The sequence below is a fragment of the Delphinapterus leucas genome, chromosome 3, assembly GCF_059928025.1.
Source record: "Delphinapterus leucas isolate spDelLeu-1000000601 "Yukka" chromosome 3, BTC_Dleu_Yukka2, whole genome shotgun sequence".
NCBI lineage: Eukaryota > Metazoa > Chordata > Mammalia > Artiodactyla > Monodontidae > Delphinapterus > Delphinapterus leucas.
In genome coordinates, this window is record NC_143131.1 from 82891514 (window position 1) to 82916872 (window position 25359).

Below are 25359 nucleotides of genomic sequence, written 5' to 3' on the forward strand. Positions count from 1 at the left end.
CTTCCATATTTTCCTCTACACATTTATAGATAAAGTCCCAATTTTTTTGTTAACTGAAGAGCCAACAAAATATTTTTTCAGGTTGCAGTTATGCGTTTACTATGTCTGGTAGAAAACTGCATATCTATGATTATATGTATGTAGTTATTAACATACTTGGACAAATTGGGCATCATGAGCTTAATGAAAACATTAATTTGTAGGAAAAGAGCCATAGCTGTTAAAATTGCATGAATTTTAAATCCTCCTCTCTTTTGTTTAAAAATAATGTACACTGCATATTAAAAAATGGAAGTAGCCTTTTTACTTAAAGTTTCAGTATATTTTTATGTGTATTGTATTTTTCACTTCATATTTATTAGTATTTTAAGTAGGCAGTTCATTGAATCAGCCCAATAATTTTAAAGCTTTATAAGTGTTTCTGGCTTTCGCTGAGAAAAATCACTGCATATGGATGTGTTTTATTATATTCGATGTTTTTATGGCCATAAAGCTGTCATGACCATGCAGCCATCACCGCCTATATCCTTGGACTTAGGAAAGACATTCTTAGGGAAGTTGCATTTCAAGCTTAAATTCTATTTAACAATATATAGTTTTTTATTTGACTTATTCTTGTATGAATTAGTGACGTTTACTAAAATACTAAATTCATTTTAACTGAACTGCATTCCCCTATTTATTTGGTGCCTGAGAGTACACAGTCTTTGCATATGAAGTAGGTTCTTATTAAAGAGTTTGGATTCAGAAAGTGGTATTTATATACACATTAAAAGATAGTAGAAGCTGAAATAAATGATAAAGTGCTCACACCAATGCAGTCAAATGTTTAAACAGAAAGAGAAAACAGTGTTATTGGGCAGATTAGATTAGCCACTCATTGAAAGATTGGAAAATCATTCAAGGTATGATGATGACCTTGGAAGTGGAGAAGAGTGTCAGCTGAGATGTCAAAAGTCCTTAAACTCTATGTTCATATCATTGCCTTTTTAAAGACTTGGCAAGGTATCCTGTGACTGACAATGACCTGGTTATTAACATATTGACTATTTGATATGTAATATGTGACTTGAAAGAATCTAGTTTATTTCTAAAAATAATTTCACATGACTGAAAATGCCAGAATGTTTGGAAGCCATATGGTTTAGAAAGTTGAGCAACAGACTGGCAAAAGGGAAGAGAAGAAATTATGACTCTGAATATTCTTAACTTAAGCTGCCAAGTGGCTTCACTCATTCTTATGTATTCACTTTTTAAAGTCAAAGCAATGCGTGCAAATGTTATTAAATCATGTGGTTCAAAAAGACCAATAGTGAATTATAATTCCCCTGTACCTTTCTATTCCTACTTCCAGTGTCAGTACTTCTATCATTTCTGTTCTTAGTTCTTCTGTGAATTACTTTCATAAGTCTAAATCAGAGATTGGCAAACTGACCCATAGGACATATCCAGTCTGCTGACCTGTTTTTCTAAGGCCTATGAGCCAAGAATGTGTCTTACATTTTTAAAGCGTTGTAAAAAATCAAAATAATAACTGAAGAAGTTAAGATGAATGTGTGACAGAGACCATATGTGATGTACAGTGCCTAAAATATTTACTGTCTGATCCTTTACAGAAAAAAGTTTAGGTTTCTGGTCTACAAAAGGTATGTGTGTATGTGTATGTTTATCAGCATACACACATACTCAATGCATAGAAACATGCACACATATATATACTTGTAAATTTAACAACCTAAACACATGTAATTTTTCACTATATAAAGACAGGCTTATACTTCATACCATCACCAGTTCTACCTCATTTTTGCCAGTTATTAGTATTAACTCTTTCACTGGTTACATTTGTAGCTCTAAATACTATACTTAAACCTCGGTTTCCTTTTCTACCATCTTTGGGTGGGCATATAGAATAGATTTTTAGGCAGTAATTAGTGGAAATTATCTCGGTTTTTACCTAAAGTTGGTAATATTTTGTAAATTTTGATCACTCAGCCAGGTACTTTATACCCAGAAGCTAGCACAATGCCTGATGCTTAGTAAGACTCAAATATTTCTTAGTAAGGCTCAAATATATATACGCACACGGGACAGTTTGTCTCCTAGGGGTCCCCACTATCATTTTTACAGAGGCTCGTATTGCTCTATACTTGGTGCTATAGTTGTAGTATTTCTTATCACACTTATTACCTCATACAAAGTGAATCAGAATTTAAGTAAACTTATTTGTTATTACTTGCTATCTTCTGTTTTGTTTTTAAACTCCCATAGATACTTGTGAGAAACATTTTTCTGTGTGTATAGAGTTGAGGTTGTTACGTTGGAGGTGATATAGGCATTGATTTCAGGGTCAGATTTGGATCACTGAACTAGAATATGATGTCACTCAGACCCTCAACAAATATTTAAGGGGAATCTTAATCAGACACTGTGCTACAAAGTAGTAATACAGTGGTGAACATGATAGGCATGGGTTCTCCCCTCATGCAACTTAGTGGGAGAGACAGGCAAATAAACACTCAAATAAATACATACGTAGCACACATAAATGCAAACTGAGATAAATAATTAGAAGGAAAAGAACAAGTTATTTGAGAGAGAAGGAGACAGTAGGGTTCTAAATCATGAGACGCCTTCATATATATACAGATAATAGTTAAATATTAAAATATTTTCTCTCCTCTAGAGCAGTAGTTCTCAAACTTTAGTTTGCATCAAACTCACAAGGAGTGGTTGTTCAAACACTGGTTTCTGGGCCCCAAATTCAAAGTTTCTTACTCACTAGGTCCGGGTGGGCATGAGGATTTGCATTTCTAATAAGCCCCTAGATGACTGTGATTCTGCTGATCCAGAGAACCACACTTCAAGAACCATTGATCTAGGATAGTGGCTTTTAGTACATTGGAGACACTTGTAGAACATTAATAAGCTATTGATATCTAGTTCCTATCCCTGGAAATTATAATTTAATTGTATGGCGGTACGGCCCGAGTAAGGAGCTTTTTAAAATACCCTAGGTGATTCTGATATGCAGCCAGGAGTGTACGCTACCTAGTCTAGAATTTGAGTGCATATATACATACAGTTTCATAGTGGGGCAGAAAGTACCTAACGCTGCACAGTGGTAAGAAGGCATGGAGGAGATGGGGAAAAGGCTGGAACATAAGCCTTCAGTAAAAATATTGTACCAGAACTAAGACTTGAGGGATTATCTGTCAACATTATACGTTGACAGAAAGAGAAGAAGGTATGTCAGACAGAAGAAATGGTGATGGCACACAAACATACAGGAGTAGCTTTTGTTTAATTAATAATCCTAGGTGGTAAATTGGTTTCGTTTCTGAAATGTAACCATTCTGATATTGAATGCCTCCAATGTCAGAACCTGGGATAATTTATTTTTAGTTTACAAGTAAGTATAAAGATCATGTATACCATATTCAAATAATTTTTATTCATTAATATGTTCTATTTAATAGGATGAGAAGAAGAAACCGAAAGACTAGGAGATACGGAGTTTTGGACACTAACATAGAAAACATGGAATTGACACCTTTAGAACAAGATGATGAGGATGATGATAACACATTGTTTGATGTCAGTCATCCTCGAAGGTAAGTGTTGAGCAGTTTAATTCCATGAGTCAGGAGGTACTTTGACAAGTAAACTGAAAAAATAAAGTAGAATTTCATTTAACAGTTTGTATCCTAAATGATTATTTTTAGTTCTGTTTAATGAAGTTCTTTGTGATACCCAACCAATAGCTCACATTCGCATTGCTTTGCTAAAAGAGATGTAAACAATAGAATATCATCCCCCAAAGAAATCATTATTGTAAATCTCCTTGAAGAGCTTGGTCCTTCTAACTGCTGCATAATAATAATTCTGTGTGTGTGAGAGAGAGAGAGAGAGAGAGAGGGAGAGAGAGGGAGGGAGGGAGGGAGGGAGGGAGATTAGTAAACTTGATTTTCTTTTTGCATTCTGAAAATATTTTGGTTTTAGTCTGGGTTATTCTATTTGTAAACAGTGTTTTTGGCAGAATTGTGGGACTAATCGTCAGTGGTCTGACAGTGCGGCTATAACGTCTATTCTCAGATCTATTCTCACTGAGTGTTAAGACCTTTCCTAAAAGGTTTGGATAAACAAAGTTATATGGATATAGACTAGTTTCAATGCAAATAGAATGAGGAAAGGAGGCAATAAAGGTTCCACTCAATAGGGAAAGACATGTTGGAATAGAGGAGGAATTAGTTGGATGAAGGAAAACGAGTCCAGAATCAGGTGCATATAGAAAGAGTACAGAAATCTGGGGGTTAAAAAAAAGACTCAACAAAAATTGGGCTATTAAATCAAATACATATGAGCTTTTAGTTGCTGGTCATTCATTCATTTAATAAAAATACATTCATGAAATGTCATAAAATAGTATTAGAGACCTGATATATAAACATGAACAAAACAACTGTATTTGTTCATTAGGGATTCAGTCTCTTAGTGAAAATAAACATGAATAGAATACATAAAAATGTTTTTATTTAGAATATTCTAAAGTTTATTTAGAACATTCAAATATACCCCCTGAAAGACCTTAAATTGCCTATAAAGTATTGTACAATGCCCATTAAGTCTAATATTGCCAGTTGTTGACTGCTTCTTTAGGTGTGAACCTGATGAAGTTGCTTGCATGCATTTAGGAGCCACTGTGTGTAATAGATACTTATCTTTACACACTAGAATGACAGTAATTGTGAAATACAGTTGGGAACTGAGACTGACTGAGGGAACACCTCACCATTTCTCTCATCTTGGGTTCACCCCACAGAAGGTGCTCATTGAGGAGGATGGGGGGTGAAGTCTCACTTTTTATATAATTATTTTCCTTTAATTTTCAGCAAAGTTTTTATAGTATTTAAAGAGTGTGGTATTTGTAGTATTTTAAAAAGCTAAATGCATACGAGGTACCTCTTCTGTACACACACAGAAAGGGAACACAAAAAAGGAAGCTGTTGACTTAGGAAGTTGGGGTTGTTTCCAAAGAGGAACTGAATTTGAAGCCCAGTTTGTCTATTTTAAGTGTGCTTGACAGTCAGAAGCAACCACCCAGAGCTTAGTAGTTGTGAAAAATGATAGTTGTTCAGAATGCAAGCAGCAGAAAATGTCTGGAATGCAGCCTGTTGTGTGTGCACATGTATTTATACATGAAAGGTGTTATACCTGGGGATCAGCTGTGACAAGTCATGGGGATGGGCAAGGTCTTTTTTTTTTAGCAAAATAGGAAGAATTTTTTTTTTTTTTTTTGCGGTACGCGGGCCTCTCACTGTTGTGGCCTCTCCTGTTGCGGAGCACAGGCTCCGGACGCACAGGCTCAGTGGCCGTGGCTCACGGGCCCAGCCGCTCCGCGGCATGTGAGATCTTCCCGGACCAGGGCACGAACCTGTGTCCCCTGCATCGGCAGGCGGACTCTCAACCACTGCGCCACCAGGGAAGCCCGGAAGAATTTTGTAGTCTTTTAAGGAGTTTGGTAGTGCCCTGCTATCATTGGAGAACTATTGATGCCGCTTGACTGAAGTATATGTAATCAGATAACGAGATCTGTGTTGTAGTAGTGGGGAAAGTGGCCTAGGAGTGATGAAGAGGGACAGAACTAGGGAAGGAAGGAGGGGCATGAAGAAGGGGACAGTTTCCATGAGATATAATTACCTGTAGCCATCTTTTATTCTGTATTTTGCTTCATCACAGACCTTTCTCCCATATTTATCCCTCTCTTATGCCCTGCTTCTCATGAATCTTGCATTCCATTAGGCAGCTAGACATTAATCAGAGTTACATAAACAGAGAACGAATAAGAATAGGGTGGTGTGAGAACCAATAGTGGGGGCACAGAACACTTAACCAAAAACACATGGTCCAGAAAAGCCTCTTGGAAGTGATATGTAAACTGAGACTTGAGACATGAGTAAAAATTAGCTAAATGAAAGGTGGATACAGGGGCAGGAGTTGGAGACAGAACTGCAGTCACAAAGTACCAGAAGCAAAAGAGTATAGTATAGTGTATTCAAGAAACTCAAAGAAGTTAAATATATGCTATATTAATATGTGTGAAATAAATGAATGGGTGGATGAATGATTTTTGAGCTTTGAATGCAAAAGGAAGAGGGTAAGGCAGAACAAAGAATCAGAAGGCAGGCTGTGATCCATGTTAATCAGTTAGAAATTATTCTACAGGTTACAAAGAGACACTTGGAAAATTTTAAGACAGGGAAAACAATCAAAGCTATAGTTCGAAGATTACTGTGCATAAATTGGAGACGAGTAAGATAAGGAGTAAGGTGACCAGGAAGAAGACCCGTTAGATGGTACACATACATGGGGTGGCCTGTGCTAGGTGATAGCAAGAGAAGTAGAGAGGAGTGAATTATTCAAGAGGCTTTGAAAGGTATTATCAACAAGATTTAGGTATTGTGTTTGGGGGGTGAAAGAGAGAGAAATGGTAATAATGGAGAAGCAGTTTTGGGAGTAATGATAATGATAACTATCAGTGATAACTGATAGTGAAATCAGCTTGAATTTTTTAGTATTATGATACCATTTACTTAAAAAACTTAGAATAAACTTTAACGTACATATGTCTAGATTAAGTAAGGAGAACAGCACACTGTTAAGTGTACTTACCTATTCATTCATTCATTCATCCAATAAATGAATGATGTAGCAGCCAGTTTATACAGCAACTATTTAATGCCTGGCACTAGTCTAGGTGCTTGGAACACATTAAAGCAACAGAATAGAAAAGACAAATTTTTTAAATCCTGACTTTGTGAAGCTTAGCTTCTAGTGGGGAAGAGGTGAGATTGGGGGGTTGACAGTTCATTTTTACTTTTCCTTCTATATACTTCTATGTTATTTGATTTTTTTTTCTTCAAAGAGCATATGTTCATACATTACTTAAAAAGAAAAAACTTTTTGTCTGGGAATAATTTCAAATCTACAGAAAAGTTATAGGAATAAAAATAGTACAAAGAGTATCCTAAACTTTTTATCTAGAATCACCTTTCCTTAACATTTTACTTTATTTGTTCTCTTGTGTTCTCTCTTTCCTCACATAATATAGATATGGAAGATTGCATCCCTCTCATTTTATATTTAAGTGATGTTCTGGTATTTCCTTATAATTAGATTCAGAGTATGCATTCTTGGTAGAAATACTACATAGATCTTTCTACATCCTTCTCAGGATATTGTATCTGGAGACACATAGTGTCCATCTGTCCTTCAGTAGCAGTGGTAATTGTGATGTACCTCTTCAAGGTTTTGTCTAATTTCTCTAGTATGCACTGTTTTTTTCCCCTTTGCAACTAATAAATAGACATTTTAAAATCATGAAAATATTTTGCTTATCATCAACATTTCCCCCTAGGTTTAGTACCCATTTGTCATGATTCTTGCCTGATCTAATCTTCACTATGATAGTTGCAAAATAATGATTTTCCAACCACAACATTTCCTCCATATTTACCATGCAGCATGGACACTGTACTGTAAGCAAGAGCTTACCCTCATTTCTTCTTTTTCTACCTATCTGTGTGCCTATCTAACTATATATCTATTTATCTACTTACCTATCTATCTACTTATTGACATTATGGAATCATGATTTTCTCTTTTTTCAAAGGTTTATAATTCACTGATGTACTTGCCAGTGGGAGCCTCTTCAAGCTGGCTTCTGTGCACTTGTGACTTGCTCCCTTTTTTTTTTAAGCACTTCCTTACATTTTGGCCTAACAAGGTGTTCCAGGCTCATTTTGTACCTACCCTGCTACAGCCATGGAATCAACCATTTCTCCAAGGAGGCTTAGTTCCTTTGGGTACTAGGTGAGCTCTTTGTTACTGGGCGTCCTTGCTTCTTGGCCCTGTCAGCAGACAAGCTTATGAAATGTATACATAAGCGCACATGCGCACGCGCACACACACACACACACACACACACTCGTGCACACTTATACATGCATATTCGCATATATGTGCATACTTTAGATATTATTACTTCACACCTCCCATTCTACCATTCCAGTCCATCCCCACTGGGTTCTTTCTTGCCTTCTTCCTTTTCCATAGTGGCATTTTTCTTGTTCATTGTGTTAAGAATGTCTCCCAGCAACATCCTGGCTCCCAGCAACATCAATATGTTTACTTCTTTGCTCAATCTTATAATAAAACTAATATAGTTTCAGAATTGCTTTGCCTAGAGCACTACAATAAACAAATCTACCAAGAAGAGTTTAGGATTTGTTTGCAGTTTTCTCCTCAGAGCCTCATCCTGCCCAGGACTGAGGGTAGTCAGATACAGTAAGTAATTTGGCTTAGTTCTTTTTTTTCTCCCCTCTTCTATGTGGTTTTAATAGTCATTTGAAATATAATTTAAGTCATTTGCTTGCTTCTGTTTTAGATTTATTCTGTCCTTCCCATTTTTATTGTATTTTTTAAATATGAAAAACACTAACATGCTTCCAAAAGTAAAAACTATACCAAAAAATTTTAAGAATATACACCCACTCACTCTCTGGCACACTCAGAGAAGTAGCACTCCCTCATATCCCTTCCACTCCATTCTTCCCATCTCACCCATTGTAGATAATCAACTTCATTATTTTCTGGTTTGTCCTCCTGTGGTTCTTTTGATGAAAGTTGGTTGGAATATGTTATTTCTTATGTTTCTCTTCTTTCTTACACAAGAGGTAGCATATAGTGTATATTCTTTTATATTTTTTGGTTGCACTTAATAGTATCTCTTGTAAGTCATGCTACATAAGTTCATAGAGATTTTATTTTTCACAGCTACATAGTACTCCATGTTGTGTATGTATCATGATTTATTGAATCAGTTGCCTATGCTCTGATGTTTAGGTAGTTTTCAATGATTTTGCAATTACAAATTATACTGCAATGAATAAACCTGCACATACATATTTTTATATTATTGGAGGTGTATGCTCAGGGTAAATTTATAGGAGTGGGATTATTAGCAAAGGGTGTGAGGTCATTTTTAACCATGAATATTGGAGGTGCCTATGATATCCCAGAGGACATAGCAAATTGGATGGATTCATTTTTTCACTAAGAGCAATGATAGACTATCTGCCATGTATCCCCAGGCACTCTACTAAGCTCTGGGGATACAGTGGTGAACAAAAATGGACAAAATGCCCAGCCTCATGTAGTTAACAATAGATATACAGACATAGGCCAGAAATACAGAACAAAGAAGTCTGAGCTAGACTTAGGATTCCCAATTATTGTTTTTTGACCTTGCTGAAACCAGAGGTAATGCTCTTCTCTAAGCCCGACCTACTTTTGCACCTTTTAAAATGAGCAATAAGATGGGTATTTCAGGGTGCCAAGAAGCAAAGACCAGTTTTTCTATTCCCCTTTTATTTTCTTCTTCAAACAGCATTAAATAACACCTACACTGATTTTAGATCTCTACTGTGATTTTTTTTCAAGGTCTATGCACACATCGACCTCTTTTTCTGTCTCTCACTTTGAGGAAGGTAGACTCATTTCTTTTCTAGTAATGGACAGAAGTTTCAGAGAAGTGTGGATAGAGGTGTGTTTGTATTCCTATTACCTTCTGTAACTTAGAGATTATTTTCTGTTGAGATATATAGTCCAAACTCTATTACTTCATTTGAAGTAGATTCAATGGGCAGGACTTTCTCTGATCTTCCAATGTTGGTATTAGATATTAAACATGCATTATGCCATCAATTTATTCAACATTTCAAATTTATCTTGTGGGAAAGATGCACAGATCTTCCTCAACTTACAATGGGGACATGTCCTGATAAAGCCAGTGTAAATTGATGATATCGTAAGTCAGAAATGCATTTAATAAACCAAACTTAACATCATAGCTTAGCCTGGCCTACCTTAAATGTGCTCAGAGCACTTATATCAGCCTACAGTTGGGCAAAATCATCTAACACAAAGCCTGTTTTATAATAAAGTGTTGAATATCTCATGTAATTTATTGAGTACCACACTGAAAGTGAAAAACAGATCGGTTGTATGAGTACAAAATGGTTTTAAGTGTATCATTTGTTTACCCTTGTGATCGCATGGCTGATTGGGAACCATGGTTCCCTGCCACTGCCCCGCATCACAAAAGAGGAAAGATAATACTAGCCTGAGAAAAGATCATAATTCATAATTTGAAGTATGGTTTCAACTGAATGCATATTATTTTCACACCATGATAAAGTCAAAAAAAAATTGTTAAGTCAAACCATCATAAGTTGGGGATTATCTGTATAGATCCTATTGTAACTCACTTCAATAGCAGCTGATAATCATGGTTAATGCCATTTGTTGCTCTCAATAAAAGGGAAAAATCAATACTTATATGGAGAGTGTATCACAAGGTCTTCGTAGGCCCTGAAAGAGGATTTTCAGGAAGGGCTTCCCAGAGCAGTCATATAAATGGTAGAAAAAAAGCAAAGGAATGTATGACAGTGGTAGAGAGAATGTCTTTAGAGGGATAAAATCAGGCAGGGGTCCTATCACTGAGCCAGGGGGAAACCTGGACAGAGTGGGGTAGCAGAACTATAATAGGTGTATAGTAAATACCTGCCTTAGTGCAGGATGTACCAGACACTGTGCTAGGCTCCTTAACAATGAAATCATCAAGACCCTCTTGCAGGGTAGTTTCTATTGCTCTCACTTTAAATGATAGGAAAACTGGGGCTTCCCAGGTGGCGCAGTGGTTGAGAGTCCGCCTGCCGATGAAGGGGACACGGGTTCATGCCCCGGTCTGGGAAGATCCCACATGCCGCGGAGCGGCTGGGCCCGTGAGCCATGGCCGCTGAGCCTGCGCATCCGGAGCCTGTGCTCTGCAGGGGAAAAGATAGGAAAACTGAGGCTCAGAGAGTTTAAGTAATCTAGGCTTCTCTTCCTGCTGCAATCTCATCTCATTTTTCAAACATTTATTTGATTTTTACCCATAAAAAGAATAATTCTAAAGTCTGTTCATTCTGTCTTCTATACAAGCACTCGCTATTGTTCATTTTTCAAATGGGACCCCCAAAATTAGGAATATAAATATTATTATTTGCCTGCCTTGCCAACTGCAGTGCAGAATCATATTAGTCTACAGTGTAACTGCTGGTGATTCTTGTTGGATGTCTTACTGATGTTTCTTTCATTGTTTAAGTGCTTTCTAAAATTAGTTCATCTTCATTTTCCAAATTCTATCCACAAAATAACGGGAAGCAAGTCATTTCCAGAGAGGTAAATTAATTTCCTTGCTTAAAATTTCATCACAGTATAAAACTATCCTTTTGTAGTCAGCTCTTTCTGAGAGGGGTATTTTTAATGTGGCTTTTAGTACATAAAAATTTTAATAGTAATTGTTGGTGGCTAGAATTTGGAGTACTTATTTTTAACTTTCTTTGCATTAGATTGAACCATATGAAACTGCTAGTATATGGTTTAACCTAAATTTCCTGAAGGAAGTTTATTATTTCATGTAATAAGATATAACAGGTAGGGCCAACTCCAGGCACAGTACATCAGGGCTCTGGCTTCTGTTCTTCGTGATCCCTTTGACTCTGACCATCTTCAAGTGCGGGCTTCATTCTGAGGCCAATAATAGGATGGTGCCAGCAGTTCCTATAATCATGCCCAGAATAGTAATTTTCAGTGGAAGTTAGGGACCAGCTATCTTGTGTCTCCTTCTTAGGAATGAGAATAGTTTCCCCAGAAACTCTGTTTAACAGAGTTTTGTTTTTGTTTTTCATATCATTGGTTATGTGATCATTCCTAAACTAAACACTTGCAAGAAAAATGGAAGTACCATGATTAGTTCAGAATTATTATCTGGGGTTGAATGGATATTGAGGAGTTAACCATCCTTACCACTAGATTTAAGCATTGAGGTTAATACAGTCAAATTGGGAAAATTTGTAGGTATATGGAAAAAAATAGCTCAAGCAGTTTAGTTAATATGACTTCTCTTGAATTTGCTATTGATATCCTAATTTTGTATATTAGAGGTAATTTGTTTGTTTACTGAAACATTTTGTGCAAAGGAATTATAAAACTGAAAACCAAATATCAATTCTTTAACAATTGTGTAGGACGTTTTAGCTCTCTCAGATAGAAAAACCGATGAGTCATCAGAGACAGCTGTATATTAACTAAAAATTACCTTCATTTTTCTTTAAAAAAATGTTGGAAATAAATACTCATAAGCAGTCTCAAAAACGCAGTTTAAAACAGTGCTTTACAACACAAAACAAGTGGAAAAAATACCTTGTTATTCTGTTTGATTTCTGCTGAACAGTAAAGTTATTATTATTATTTTATATTGATGTACACTAAAGGACATTTTGGCAATCTTGGTAGCAGCTTCTAAAAGCTAGTACTGCTATCACTTCAAGGCTATTCTAGTGATTTCTGCCAAGTATGTAATTTTAAAAACTCTATAGTTGATTTTTAGCTACTTCCATTCTGCTTCATTAAATTTAGTATTGTATTGTATGTGTTCATTACATTTGTGCTCAATGTTACTTGGCTACAAAGTATTTTCTGGTTATTAACATCAACATATCACAGTCAGGAAGCAGATTTGATATAAGTTTGTTAACCAGAAACTCTCATTAAGAAGATCTTATTCAAACAGTTATCAATTTGAAAATAGTTCTAATTTCTAAATCACTACTTTCAATGTGGAGCATAACATTTTATCAGAATAAACACTAAGGTTATTCAAAGTAAATAGAATATGTATAGGAATATGTCAAAGTACTAATGCTTATTTTAGATAGAAATTGGTATTTAAGGATGTCCAGTGTGTGTTACTAGTAGGATAGTCTGTAGTTTACCCATTTAAAGGGAACTATGCTGTCTTTGTCATTATTTAAACAGGTAATAAAAGAGAACCTTCATGTAGGGTTTTGGGGTTTTTTGTATGTTTTACTTTTTTGTGGACATTGAGCCTTAGAAGAAAATTTGCCTTGCTCCATTCATCATCACAGTGTCCTTATTGGTTAAGAACATGAATAATTTGTATATTATTTCAACAAATGATATGTAACATTAAATTCTGTTTGGTAATGCTGTATTCTCATCTCAGCACATGGTCTAGAGTTGCCCTGTCTAATATGATAGCCGCTAGCCATATGTGGCTCTTCAACATTTGAAATTTGACTAGTGTGACTGAGGAACTGAATGTTTAATTTTATTGGGTTTTAACTAATTGAAATTTTAATTTAAATTGCCAGATTGCTATTGTGTTGGACAGTACAGACCTAGAGCAAAAGTGTTTGACTGATCTGGTCTAAACTAATTCTGTCAAATGGAAACTTACAGAACAGTTGAATCACAAGTTTCTGTTCATATAGCAGTTGATCTATTTAATAAAATGTTTACTTACTGCTTTGGTTCAGGATTTATATTCTGCCGTGATAGTCTGGATTGCAGACTCTCTGAGGTATATAGTGGGATAGTTGGGCGTGGGACGCAGAGCATAGCCACCTGTAAGGTTGATTTATGTGAATGGGGTTGCAGGACAGTACAGGGACAAGGACCTCAAGTTTATGGACAGAAAAAGTCCTAAACACAATTATTAAGGCATTAACTTTTCCCATCATTCTCAGATAGTGTTCATTCTTTAAAATCCAAAGATATTATCTCTTCTTTAAAAGGACCAGGGAGGAATAAAAACTCCAGAAATCTAATATTTGCAAATGTATTTAAATGAACAAAGAATAACAATACTCTTGACTACACTAGGACAGTTTTTCCTTTCAAACTTGATTTGGTTTAATAGCCATTTTGAAAGTTTAAGATTTTCCCAGTTAGCTCTTAGTTTGTCCTTGAAAATGTCTTTTTTTATTGTATCATTGCATAATGTGTAGAGACAGAACATTCTTGAAGCTTGAAAAATACTCACACTGAGGTTTCCATAAAATGTATTGATACTACAGACTTGCTTTACCTCATAGAAAAACATGTGGTAAAAATATTTAACATGAGATCTACCCTCTCAAATTTTTAGTTACATAATACACTACTGTTAACCTTAGGTGCAATGTTATTTAACAGGTCTCTAGAACTTATTCATCTTGCATAACTGAAACTTCATACCCTTTAGAGTAGCAATTCCCCATTTCCCTTTCCCCTCAGTCCCTGGTAACCACCATTCTACTTTCTGCTTCTGTTAGATTGACTATTTCTTGCTACAAGTAGTAGAGAACCTAGAATTACAGAGACTCGAAAGTCTTTTCCTATCATAAGAAGTATGCAGCAGTTGACTCCTGGCATCTATTCAATGGCGGTTTGATTACAGGATCTCTACATCTATGCAGTTTTCCCAAATCTTTTCTGATGTTTGTTTTATCGTGGTTATATGGCTGCTTCCATTTTAGCCATCACATCTGTATTCCAGAAAACAAAATAGTGAGAGGCAAGAACCCAAGCCACATCTGTCTCTTTATCAGGAAATCAAAATTTCTCAGAACTCTCCCCTTCCCCCCAACAGACTGCCACCCTACTTTGCTCACAAAAAAAACCAGTATTTTTATTAGCAAACAAAAAGGAGGTAATAAATATTGAGCAGACAGCTTATAATATGTCACTCTGGCTATTCAGAGTATTTTCTGAAGGTTAAATTTGGCAACTGGCAAAAGAGAAATGTTGGGTTTGGAGTTGGGGGTCACTAAATGTAGGCATGAATTCCGAGGAATTATTTATTGTTCATGAGTAGCAGGTTTTTTAATGACCTTCAATATATATTTTTAAAAAGCTTAAATTTACCCTCAAATTAAAATTTATTAGAATCTCATTAGCTTGTAATAATCTAATCATTTAGAGGTCTATTATAGATGGCTTACTAAAGATTCAGACAAAACAATAAGTTGGAAGAGAGTATTATGCATTCTCATAGGTATCTCCAGTGAAGTTCTATGTGTTAATGATGATTATAAAGGACGGTTTATTAAGTTAGTAAAATCTGCACACCTTTGGCTTTGGTTGGACTACGTGCTTTTGGTTGTAATGGCTCTTATTAGCAGAAGTTTCTTGGAACCTATGGTTTGGATTAAGTAGCAGTAAAGCCTGATGTATAATTAGAATTAAAGTCTATAAAAATATGTGATGAAAATATAGCCTTATATTACCATAAACTAGTCAATAAGGTAAGAAAATGGGCAAATTTGCCCATTATATAGTTTAGAAAAAACCTTATCTTCTGTATGGATAAATTTTGTAACTGTATTATAAATATTAAAAGCATTTTTTATTGTTTCATTGAATATACTTCCAGGCCTGCAACTTCAATTAATCCTCATTTCTGAAGGTTTAGACATAGGATCAGTTAAGAATTGTGTTTATAGAAACTATACATAAATAACTACATTGTATACTTAAGTCAACTAAAGTTGTTTATGAATATTATATAAGGATATAACTTTAGTATGACTATGAAATAGCCTTTAATTACCCACAATAATTATATATAAAATTCCTTTGAAAAAGTTAGAATTATAATTTGAAGAATATTATCTGATATAATTAATATAGACAAAGTAATCATGTGTTTTATTGATGCCATTCATTATCATTTCCTTAAATACTTTCATTATCTTCTGTCATTTCAAATCTTTGGGAATATTTTTAAATGTGTTTAAATTTGTTCCAGGATGGGCATTTATAGTATTTTTATTTTCCTTGCAGATAAAAATGTGCCTTTTGATGAGAGGACTTCATCTTTCTACAATGAAGAGCAGAATTTCTATGTTTAAGGAATAAAAAGCCACTTTATCAATGGGGGGGTATTTAAGTTACATATATTATGATAACCTTTAATTAATTTCTTGTTGCAATAAATACTGTATCATTTTGTTATGTATTTCTCTGTGTAGAAGTGCTCTTAATGGGCTCAGAGTTGTTGGGAATAAATTGTACCATAACAGAAATTTGAAAATTACTTTAAAGCAGGGTATTTTCTGATCAGTTTTTCTTTCTTGCTTACCTTATTATTGTAAACTGTTTACATACTAATCAGTTAATTTTTTTTTTTTTTTGGCCAGTTAAGGTTTTGTTTTGTTTTGTTTTTTTTCCTGGAACTATAATTCCCAACAAACAACTGGTGTGTAAAAACAATTTAAAAATTTCTTTACCAAGGTGTATTTCCCATTTTTGTGGGGAAAAGAAGCCAAATTTATTACTTTGCATTTGGGTTTTTTGAATATTAAAAATGTCTGAGTTGTATGCAAAACAATAAATATGATTTAAAATACTTTTAAAGTGGTACAGAATGTGTTTACAAGATAAACACAACACTATAGAATTACATATTAACATATGTATTTTATTTGATTTCTAGAAAAATCTGTCAAAAAGAGTTATTGTATTTTAGCAACTTCCTTGTTAAATTATGATACTACTTTGATTAGATATTTCAGAAACCAGTGAATTTCAAAGCCATTTAATATATTTACAATATTGTGAGAGAGAGAGAGAGAAGTAACGGTGAAAACATTCCCATCACATTATGACATAGGAGAGTAAGGAATTAAAGTATGTGTATAGACCTTGGAGTCAGACAGACCTAGATACAGAGACTGACTTCATTATCTTCTGAACATGTATTTAACACGATTGAGCTTCAGTTTTTCACATTCTAAAAATTAGAGGAGAACTTAAAAGTATGGGTCACAAACTCCTTTGCCAAGAGGGGCCATGGAGGTAATTTAAATGTGTGTGTCAGGATAGGCTAGTCATATAGTAGTAACAGATGGTCCCCAAATCACAGTGGACTAACAGCAAAGATTTATTTCTCATTACTCTGCCCATTTGTTATGGACTGTGATTCTGCTCTTCATTGTCTTTTCTCCAGGGCCAAGGCTGATGGAGAAACCTCTGCCTGGAATACTGCCTCGTAGCTAAATGTCCAGATGTGGTGAACTGCATGCTAGTTCACAAGCTTCTGCCCTAAAGTGATATATTTCATTTCCATCTACATTTTATTGGCCAAAACAAACCCTGGAGCCACTCTAGAGTTCAGCAAGGCAAGGTTAGGTAATCCTCTAGCAATGAGGTAAGTTGGAGTATTTGGCCACTTAAAATGCCAACTTAGTTGGCATTTTACCTATATGCTAACTGGCAACTTTATAAGAAATATATAGTTTCTCTAGGTTACTACTTTAAAAAGAATATCTTTTAACTGAATGTGAAATTCTGACATGTTGGTTAAAAACGCTCTTATTTCATTACTTTCATATAGTCATTCCTGAACTGCAAATCTACTATTTTAATCACCATCATAAGTCACACTTTGATTAAAGTGCCAGATAGTACACAAAATTTTATTTAGCTATGTAAATAAATTTTCATTAGATGTGTAACAAGCATGCTGATAAAATGGTTAGGATTTTCACCTACAAAGCTAAATATACATTATAAAATAGCTGGTGATATCTTGATGTTTGAAAACATGTTAACTATTCTCCTTTCCCTTTTGTACCTCCTTTTGGCTGTTTTATTAGTAAGAGTCTAACCAAAATTAGAGATCAATGGAAACTAGTGTAATTGCATTCACAGCTCAGGAGGGGAGTAAATGGAGGGAAAGAATAGGTTTGGAGTATATAGCTGTTCTACACTTGATCTGGAAGCCTGACCAACCACTGCATGTGGCTAGAAAATCAAGTCACTTCTTTCTGCCTAATTTCTCATAATTATAATTATTAGGTAAGTAACTACTACTGTGAAATCAAATCCTTGGGTTGGGTACTCAACCTACACCTTATCAGCTTCTTGCTGGTTCTGGAGTTTAGTTGTTTACCAAGGATATAATCTATTACCTTTAATCAACTATCCTCTTTTTTTTTTTCTTTCTTTTTTTTCCTCTTTTAATAATTTTAGTTTTATTAATTTTTGTTTATTCAATATAGTTTTACCTATTTACTTTCTAAAGTGAAGCAATAAAGGAAAAATTTTTTCATGTTGTAAGGTAAAAGAACTTGTAAGAAAAATTATTGAAGGGATGAGTGTAGTTAAAATAATCCATTTCATAAACATGTGTGATTGGAATACTTATTTCCCCAAAACTCCTCAGCCTATCCCAGCACTTTCAAGGATGGCTTTCATACACAGCTTTATCCTCAGTGACTTATAAAAATCCAGCAAAAATTATTCTCAGTACAGATGCTATGCTTGACTTACTAAGATAGATGTTTGATAGTCCCTGTAATTTCACATCAGTCCCTACATCAGAAGTTGAACATTTTTAAATCCACAGTCTATATTTTGCCTGCCTGTATCAATAGCATGTTACAAGGCAAGAGGTAAAGGCAGAAGGGAAGAAGATAGAACAGGGACCTTCCCCAAAACTTTCATGTCTGGCTGGTTAAGAAACAATGGATGCTGCGTATTTCATTAAAAGATCCTATTATAGAGCATAGTATAGGATCTCTAGCCAGGTTTCTGGCTCTATTTTTCATCTGACTCTAAATATGTGTGTTTTTACTTGGATTTCTCTCCATTCTAATTATACAGGTTCCTTCAATACTCATGTCATCAGGGATGAGGCAAAATTAGGGAGTTTTTCTCAAATAGGCATTTGAAGCAAAGTAAGCAAACATCTCTGATAGTTATTCCTCTTAATCTGCCAGGGTCCTTTTTAGGGCAACCTGGCCCCATACCTATTTTCATTACTTAAAAAGGATTAGGAATATATTTTATCCTTTGACTCTGTTCACCCACTAGCCTAAGAAGAAAGTTCTTTACATAGGGTGATTAGGCTGTTTTTTTTGTTTTGTTTTTTAATCCTTTATCTCCAAAACAGGAAGGATGGCAATCTTTAAGCTTCAGACTTTAGCTCTTATCTCTTTGTTTTACGTATATTTCCCACTGACTCTGTTGTTACTCTTCATCTGTGCATGGTCTAATCTCCCTCCCTAAAATTCCAACTGTATTTTACCCAGTAGGCTTCATGTGGGCTAATAGCTTCTTGTGGATAAATGAACAAGCACCAGTGTAGTCAAGGAGGTCCAAGAAGCCTGCAGATTTACTTGTTTCTAAGCAACAAACATGCGACCTTCAATTAGATGCCCTTGGCTTGTCAAATTTGCATTACACCATGCCCAGAGCTATGGATTTAACAAATCCTAAGATCTAAGGTAAAATCAACAGGTGTAGGCTTTCAGAGAAGATAAACGCTATATCATTTCTGTTGATAATTATTTCTTTCTTGGAATATGGCAAGCTGGGCTTCAAAAAGTAATCATCCCAATTCTCTGGCTCATCTTTTCTAATGGATTTCAATATTCTGTTTTCAAGATATGGGTAAGTGAATTTAATTTCACAATATCCCATAGTTTTGAGTTTTTTTCTTTTTTCAACTTTCTGGTAAAATAGACTTTGAGGGGTAGATCAATCAAACTTATTTTTAGCATCCATAAAGGTCCACTGTTTACTGTTCCTGAATTAGTTGCCTATCAAGGTACTTAACATTATTCCTAGAAAAAAACCCACTCTGGATATCTGTTCGCAGTTTTATTTACTTTTAACTCCTTTATGATGTACACAGTATAAAAAACAAATATATCTGGGGACCTGAAAGTCAAAACTATTAGCAGGACCAAAGGGACTCTTTATAGAAGTGTTAAAGAGTGAGATTTCTTTTCTGCAGAAAGTATGATGGTTCCTAGCCTATGGAAATTTTAAAAACTATATACATGTGCTGATCCCACACTCAAGAATTCATGTTATATCAGCATAGGGAGTGGCCTAAGTATCTGTACAATTAGAAAGCTCCATAAAAGATTCTGTTGTAATCTCAGATTGAGATCCTCTACCAGTCTGAAGATTAACCACATCATGATTAAGAGCAGAGCTGCAGAGACTAACAGATTTGTACTGTATTCTGGCTCCATCTTAGTTGTCTTCCATATTTCATTTTCCACAGTCTCTTATTCTCCACATATAACTAACAGTTCAGACTAACAATACAAGTGTGCTAAATGCTTTAGACTTGTTAATTCATTCAGTCCTCACAATAGCTCTTTCAGATTTTCATTTTGCAGACAAATATACTGAGGCTCAGAAAATTTGAAGAATTTGCTCTAAATCAAACAGCTATAAAGTAGCAGAATGGCCTACTGAATATGAGTTTAAGAAATTTATTTTTACTAATGTAAATCTCAGTTTCCAAAGAAAGGATAAGGTTGTTTATAAATGTATATACAATAAAAAGATAAAATAAATTTGAGGAGTTGAGGAAATTGAGGCACAGGGAGACAAACAGTAGGAAAATAAGGTCATACTATGATTTTATTGCCTCACATCTATGCTCTGAAATTCCATACATTTGTTATAAAGGTGTCATAAATGACACATAAAACAGTGTCACTCTGTTGCTAGTACAGAGACCAGAGGGAAAGTCAGCCTTAGCATTTCCCTCACCTCCTGTATCCAAATCAACACCATGTTCATATATACATACAGTCCAAGAGGACACTTGGCAGTACCCAATCTAATTTTTTTCCAATTTAAAATTATTGGACATATACTCTATGGGCTTGATCATTAGTATATTAGTTTGCCATTTTTGTTGTGAAATGAACAGAAATGTTCTAAGAGAAAACCCTTATTTTGTTACTGGTTACTATCTCAGCCAATCTCCAGATTGAATTAGAGTCTCCTATCTAGGTACATATCCTAACTAGGCTCTTCAGTTTTCTTAAGAAAATGCTAACTCTATCTCCACATCAGCATTTGTGTCTATTTTTAATTATATGCAATACTTATACTGCTGTATTTTATCAGACTGATTTATCAACAGCTTAGTAGCAAGAAGGTTTTTATAAAGATTGATAGTAGAAATCACTGGCCACCACTTTCTCTGTATTCTGAATTTTATTCTTAGATTAATTTGGACTACCAACAACTGTAAAACTTCATTGTTTTTCATTTTGTAGAATTGCTTTGGACTGTCTGGCATTATGAGAGAGATGTTATAAAAATATATAGCTGTGAAAGATATGTCATATTTAACTTGTTAACAATGAGTAAATTGTATACTGTATCACACCATATCTTTTTTTTTACAAGGATCTATGAGAGATATTTACTTCAATTCAGTATCAGAAATGTTTGGGTTCCCATTGAAAAGCTAGTTTGATTTTTTGTTTTATACTCTGGCAATTTTGTAGCTGTGTAACTGATTCTTTTTCTTTGCCCACAAAACTCAAAGCTGAACCAGCAGCCTCTGTTTAGCGAAGTACAACACGTTATGGTATCATTTTGTGTATTCACCTCATCCCTGGAGTATGTTTGTGTACATGGCTGTGTGTAACCAAAAGCCCAAATAGGAGATTCTTTTTCCTAATGTGTTGAAGTCAGGAAGTTTGTGGTTGATAGTGCTTCATTTATAGCTCAAGGAATTCAGGGTCAAGGTCTCTAAAAATGTTTTGGTATTTCCTTCATGGGCTTAAGATGATTGTTCCAGCTGTAGGCATCATTCCTTTGTTTGCAAAAGGAAGGAGGAAAAGACCAGAAGAAACATGGCTGGTCCTGATAAGAGGTGTTCCTACCGTCTATTATTTCACATCAAACCTCCTCAAAACTTAGTAGCTTAAAACAATTTATCATCATCACATACGCTTCTGTGTATTGACTAGGCTCAACTGACTGTCCTTACTTAGGATATCTCATGTGATTGCAGTCAGACTGTGGCTGGTGCTGGAGGCATCTGAAGGCTTAACTGGGCTCAGAGTCCAAGGTGACTCACTCACGTGGCTGAGTTGATGCTGACTGTTGGCCAGGAACTCAGCTGAAATGCCTACATATGGCTTTGGCTTCTCATAGCCTGGCAGCCGTGTTCTGAGAGCGAACATCCCAAGAGTAAGTGTTAAAAATGAAAGCTGCAAGCCTTTTAATGACCTGGTCTCAGGTGTTTTTGAATATTGCTTCTGACACATATTCTGGTCAAGAAAATAACTAAAGTGTCCTCAGATTCAAAGGGAGGAAATTACAGCCTACCTTGTCATGTGAGGAGCAGCATGTGTGGGCATGGAGACAAGGGATCAGTGGAGAACATTTCTGAAGACTACCTACCACAGTCTGTTCTCTTGCTACCAGTATTCATGTTCGTTCATTCCACATGCAAAATAGACTTATTCCTCTACAATATCTCCCAAGTTGTATTCCATTATGACATTGGTTTAAAGTGTAGGATCCGTCATTTAAATGATGTTCAGGGGATGATGAGGGTCCAGTTTCTCAAGCATGATTTTTCTCTAATGGAAGATCTTGGAACTAAAGAGACAAGTTATCTGCTCAGTAAACTCAGTAAGTTATCTACTCAACACAATATTACAATGGTGATACAAGGGTATGAAATTTGCAAAGCAAACAACAACTCCGATTTTAAAAGGGAGCGGGGTCTGACAGGAGGCACATAGCAGTCACTCGTCCACAAGAAGTCTGAAATCTAGCTGAGCACATGTCACCAGTTCCTTGATTGAGGCTGAGTCCTGCTTCCTGAGAATGAGTCTGACACTTGGGTCTGCCTTCTAGTTTTCTGGCTGTGCTCTCTAGCACTTCCCTTCTTTTCATTTAGAACTGACCTATGTTTGCTGCTGAGTAGCTTTCTCAGCCTACTTGCTGCTTTTAGAAGGTTGGAGTCCCCAAGGGCTCTTTTTTATTGTGAATTGCTTCTATTCCTTTCAGTCCAGTTTTATTAGGGTTCACTCTATTAGACAAAAGCCATCCCCACAATTCTTTTTCTTTTATTTTCGGCTGAAAGACTCAATAGTGTGGAATTATATCCTTAATATTCTTAGGAGCCCTATTTTCTGTAAGACACTCTGTGATATTCATAGAAGCTTTTTTGTTTTGGTTAAGGCCCTACCAGAAATGTTTCTGAGGTGTCAGTAAAGTGTGCTCTAAAGGCACCATTGAACTGAAATTTATTCTCCTGTTATGTGTTATTAGAAATATTCTGGGTTTGAGTTTTGCCCTGAAGACATTTCTTGTTTTGAGAAACCTCTTGCTGCCTACAAAGACTGGAGATGATAAACAGTTCTATTTCTGAGCCCAATAAATCCTATCTCTTTTCTTTTCCCTCTAAATTCTTCTATAAAACACTGAATATTGCCTTTTTTAGCTCATTCTTTCTCTATCTGTATCTTATCCTATTCATCTAACAGAAAATAATTGGCACTTTCAGCATTCTTCCTGGAAATCTCCTTTGCCTGATATATCAGTTCATTAGGACCATTTTCTATTTTTACATTACTGGAGCATGTCGTTACTAAACTTTGTCTAACTAAAAGGTTTCATATGACCTGGTTTCAAAAATTCCTGACCGTCACTCCTGCTATATCCTATCAGTCAAATCAGTCACACAAAAAATAGGAGTTATAATGAGGAAGAAGGGAATGGGTATTTGGTAGGGAACTAACAACATTTGCTATCTTGAATAGAGCCACCTCTTTTCCAATGAAGACATCTCAAACTCTCTTCTAGTTGCTGCGTCCAAATCAAAGTTTAAGATATGTAATCTTGATGATAGGTAATTTCACCAGCAGGGCCATGTGTAGTTCCTGGCTGTCTGGCAATTTATTAACTAAAAGGTAAATTGTCCCCAAAATATGCACAATGTTGGAGAAAGTATAGATTAACAATTATGAAACCGTCCATTTGGATAAAAGATAGGATTAAGAAAATACAGAGAAGTAACATCCATAGACATTTTCAAATTCTGCTGATAAGAATAGCAAGGACTCCCTGAACTAGTGGCAGAGTAAGCTCTGGGTCAGCCAGTCTTGTACTCATTCCATTTTTATGGTCCCTAGCTCTGCTGAGATGCTGCACAGATGTGATACTTCAGGCTGTTGTACTTTTCAAAAGCAATTGCCTATTATTGTGTGTTGGGGGAGACTGGGAATTGTTTCATACCTTTTTTAGTGGAGCAATGACAGTCACAAGATTTTGCAATCCAGACTGGGTGTTTGGTCACCTACTATTTTGTCCGAAAGTTAGGAGATTACCTGTGTCCAGTCAGTATCCTGTAGATGTAACTGTAGCTAAAGATCTTACCTAGTGAAGGTTTTTAATCTTGAATATTCTCTTTACTGAATAGCCTTTACATTCTGCCCATTCCCCCTCCCTTAACTTAATGGTCATTGCCTTGGAGTAATTTAAAATAATGTATATGGGGTAAGGCCAAATCCTTAATTGCATTTTTGCCTTCATACTAGTTGCATTTGCCTGGCTGCCTACCAGTTTTATCTCTTGCTAAGGTTGCTGCTTTGCTGCCATTGCGATGGCTTCTATTTAGGGTGTGAAATATGTTTGTTTGTTTGTTTCTAGGCCCCAAATTAGGGGATTCTCTGCCAATATAGATGTTAGACTGTAGGAAGAGAGTGTTTCTCTTACGAAAGTGGCCTTTCCTCCCATCTGTGCTTCCAAGCTATCTGCCTCTCACCTGGGTTCATCTAGCTCTTGTAGAATTTTCTTAAAGGTGGCAATAGAGCTAGCACTAGCCAACATTCCAATCAGTCCTCACTCTTCCCAACAGTACAGCCTCAGTCAGTGTATAGTTTGCTTCAACAAAGTTCATCAGATAACAATTTGACCAAATATTTTCCATTGTATCTGAAGTGTGACCAATTTTCCAGTGTCAAGTATCTAAGAGTTGACTTTTCATCTTTCCACTTTCTCCATTAAGTCAAGTCCATATTTTAGTCCCTGTTACTTATTTGTAGTAACAATTACTGAATCAGTCACAGTGCTTGTGTGCAGAACAATGCATTTTAAATAATTTAATTAGCAATAGTTAGTTCATAAAATCCCCAGAAGAGCCAGAGAAAAAACTGTTCACAGAGAAACATTACTGCTACCATGGCTTGTCACCTAACACTTATAACACTAGGAACTTGATAACAGAAACTTCTCCAGCTGCCCCAGAAAAACATACCTCTGATTATACATGCCAGAAGATCAGATCTCCCTGCCCTAAGGCTGACTCATTTTGCTTCATTCTATTGCCAAACTTCTGCTTGGTATCGCAAAGCAGTCTGGGGATTGTAGTTTTTAGCTTTACAGCCTCTATTTTACAGAAAAGCAAGCTAAAAAGGATGCAAGTGGGTATGTAGAATCTGCCACACCTGTTTGTTTTGTTTTTATTTTTGGCTGCGTTGGGTCTTCGTTGCTGCGCGCGGGCTTCTCATTGCGGTGGCGTCTCTTGTTGCGGAGCACCGGCTCTAGGCACGTGGGCTTCAGTAGTTGTGGCTCGCTGGCTTCAGTAGTTGTGGCTCGCAGGCTCCAGAGCGCAGGCTCAGTAGTTGTGGCACACGG

General features: G+C 35.7%; 1 protein-coding gene across 2 annotated transcripts in view; it reads left to right on the forward strand.

Moving 5' to 3' along the window:
• Nucleotides 1-16294, forward strand: part of FAM174A (family with sequence similarity 174 member A) — a 35089-nt gene extending 18795 nt beyond the window's left edge. Inside the window, exons 2-3 of one of the 2 annotated variants that reach the window (XM_022592193.3) lie at nucleotides 3480-3614; nucleotides 15730-16294. In XM_022592193.3, coding sequence (XP_022447901.1) covers nucleotides 3480-3614; nucleotides 15730-15733 — 139 coding nt within the window. In that variant the 3' untranslated portion in view covers nucleotides 15734-16294. Of the gene's footprint in view, nucleotides 1-3479; nucleotides 3619-15729 lie in introns of those variants that run through there. The other variant, XM_022592202.2, reaches the window with a different exon arrangement.
• The last annotated feature ends 9065 nt before the right edge of the window (nucleotides 16295-25359 follow it).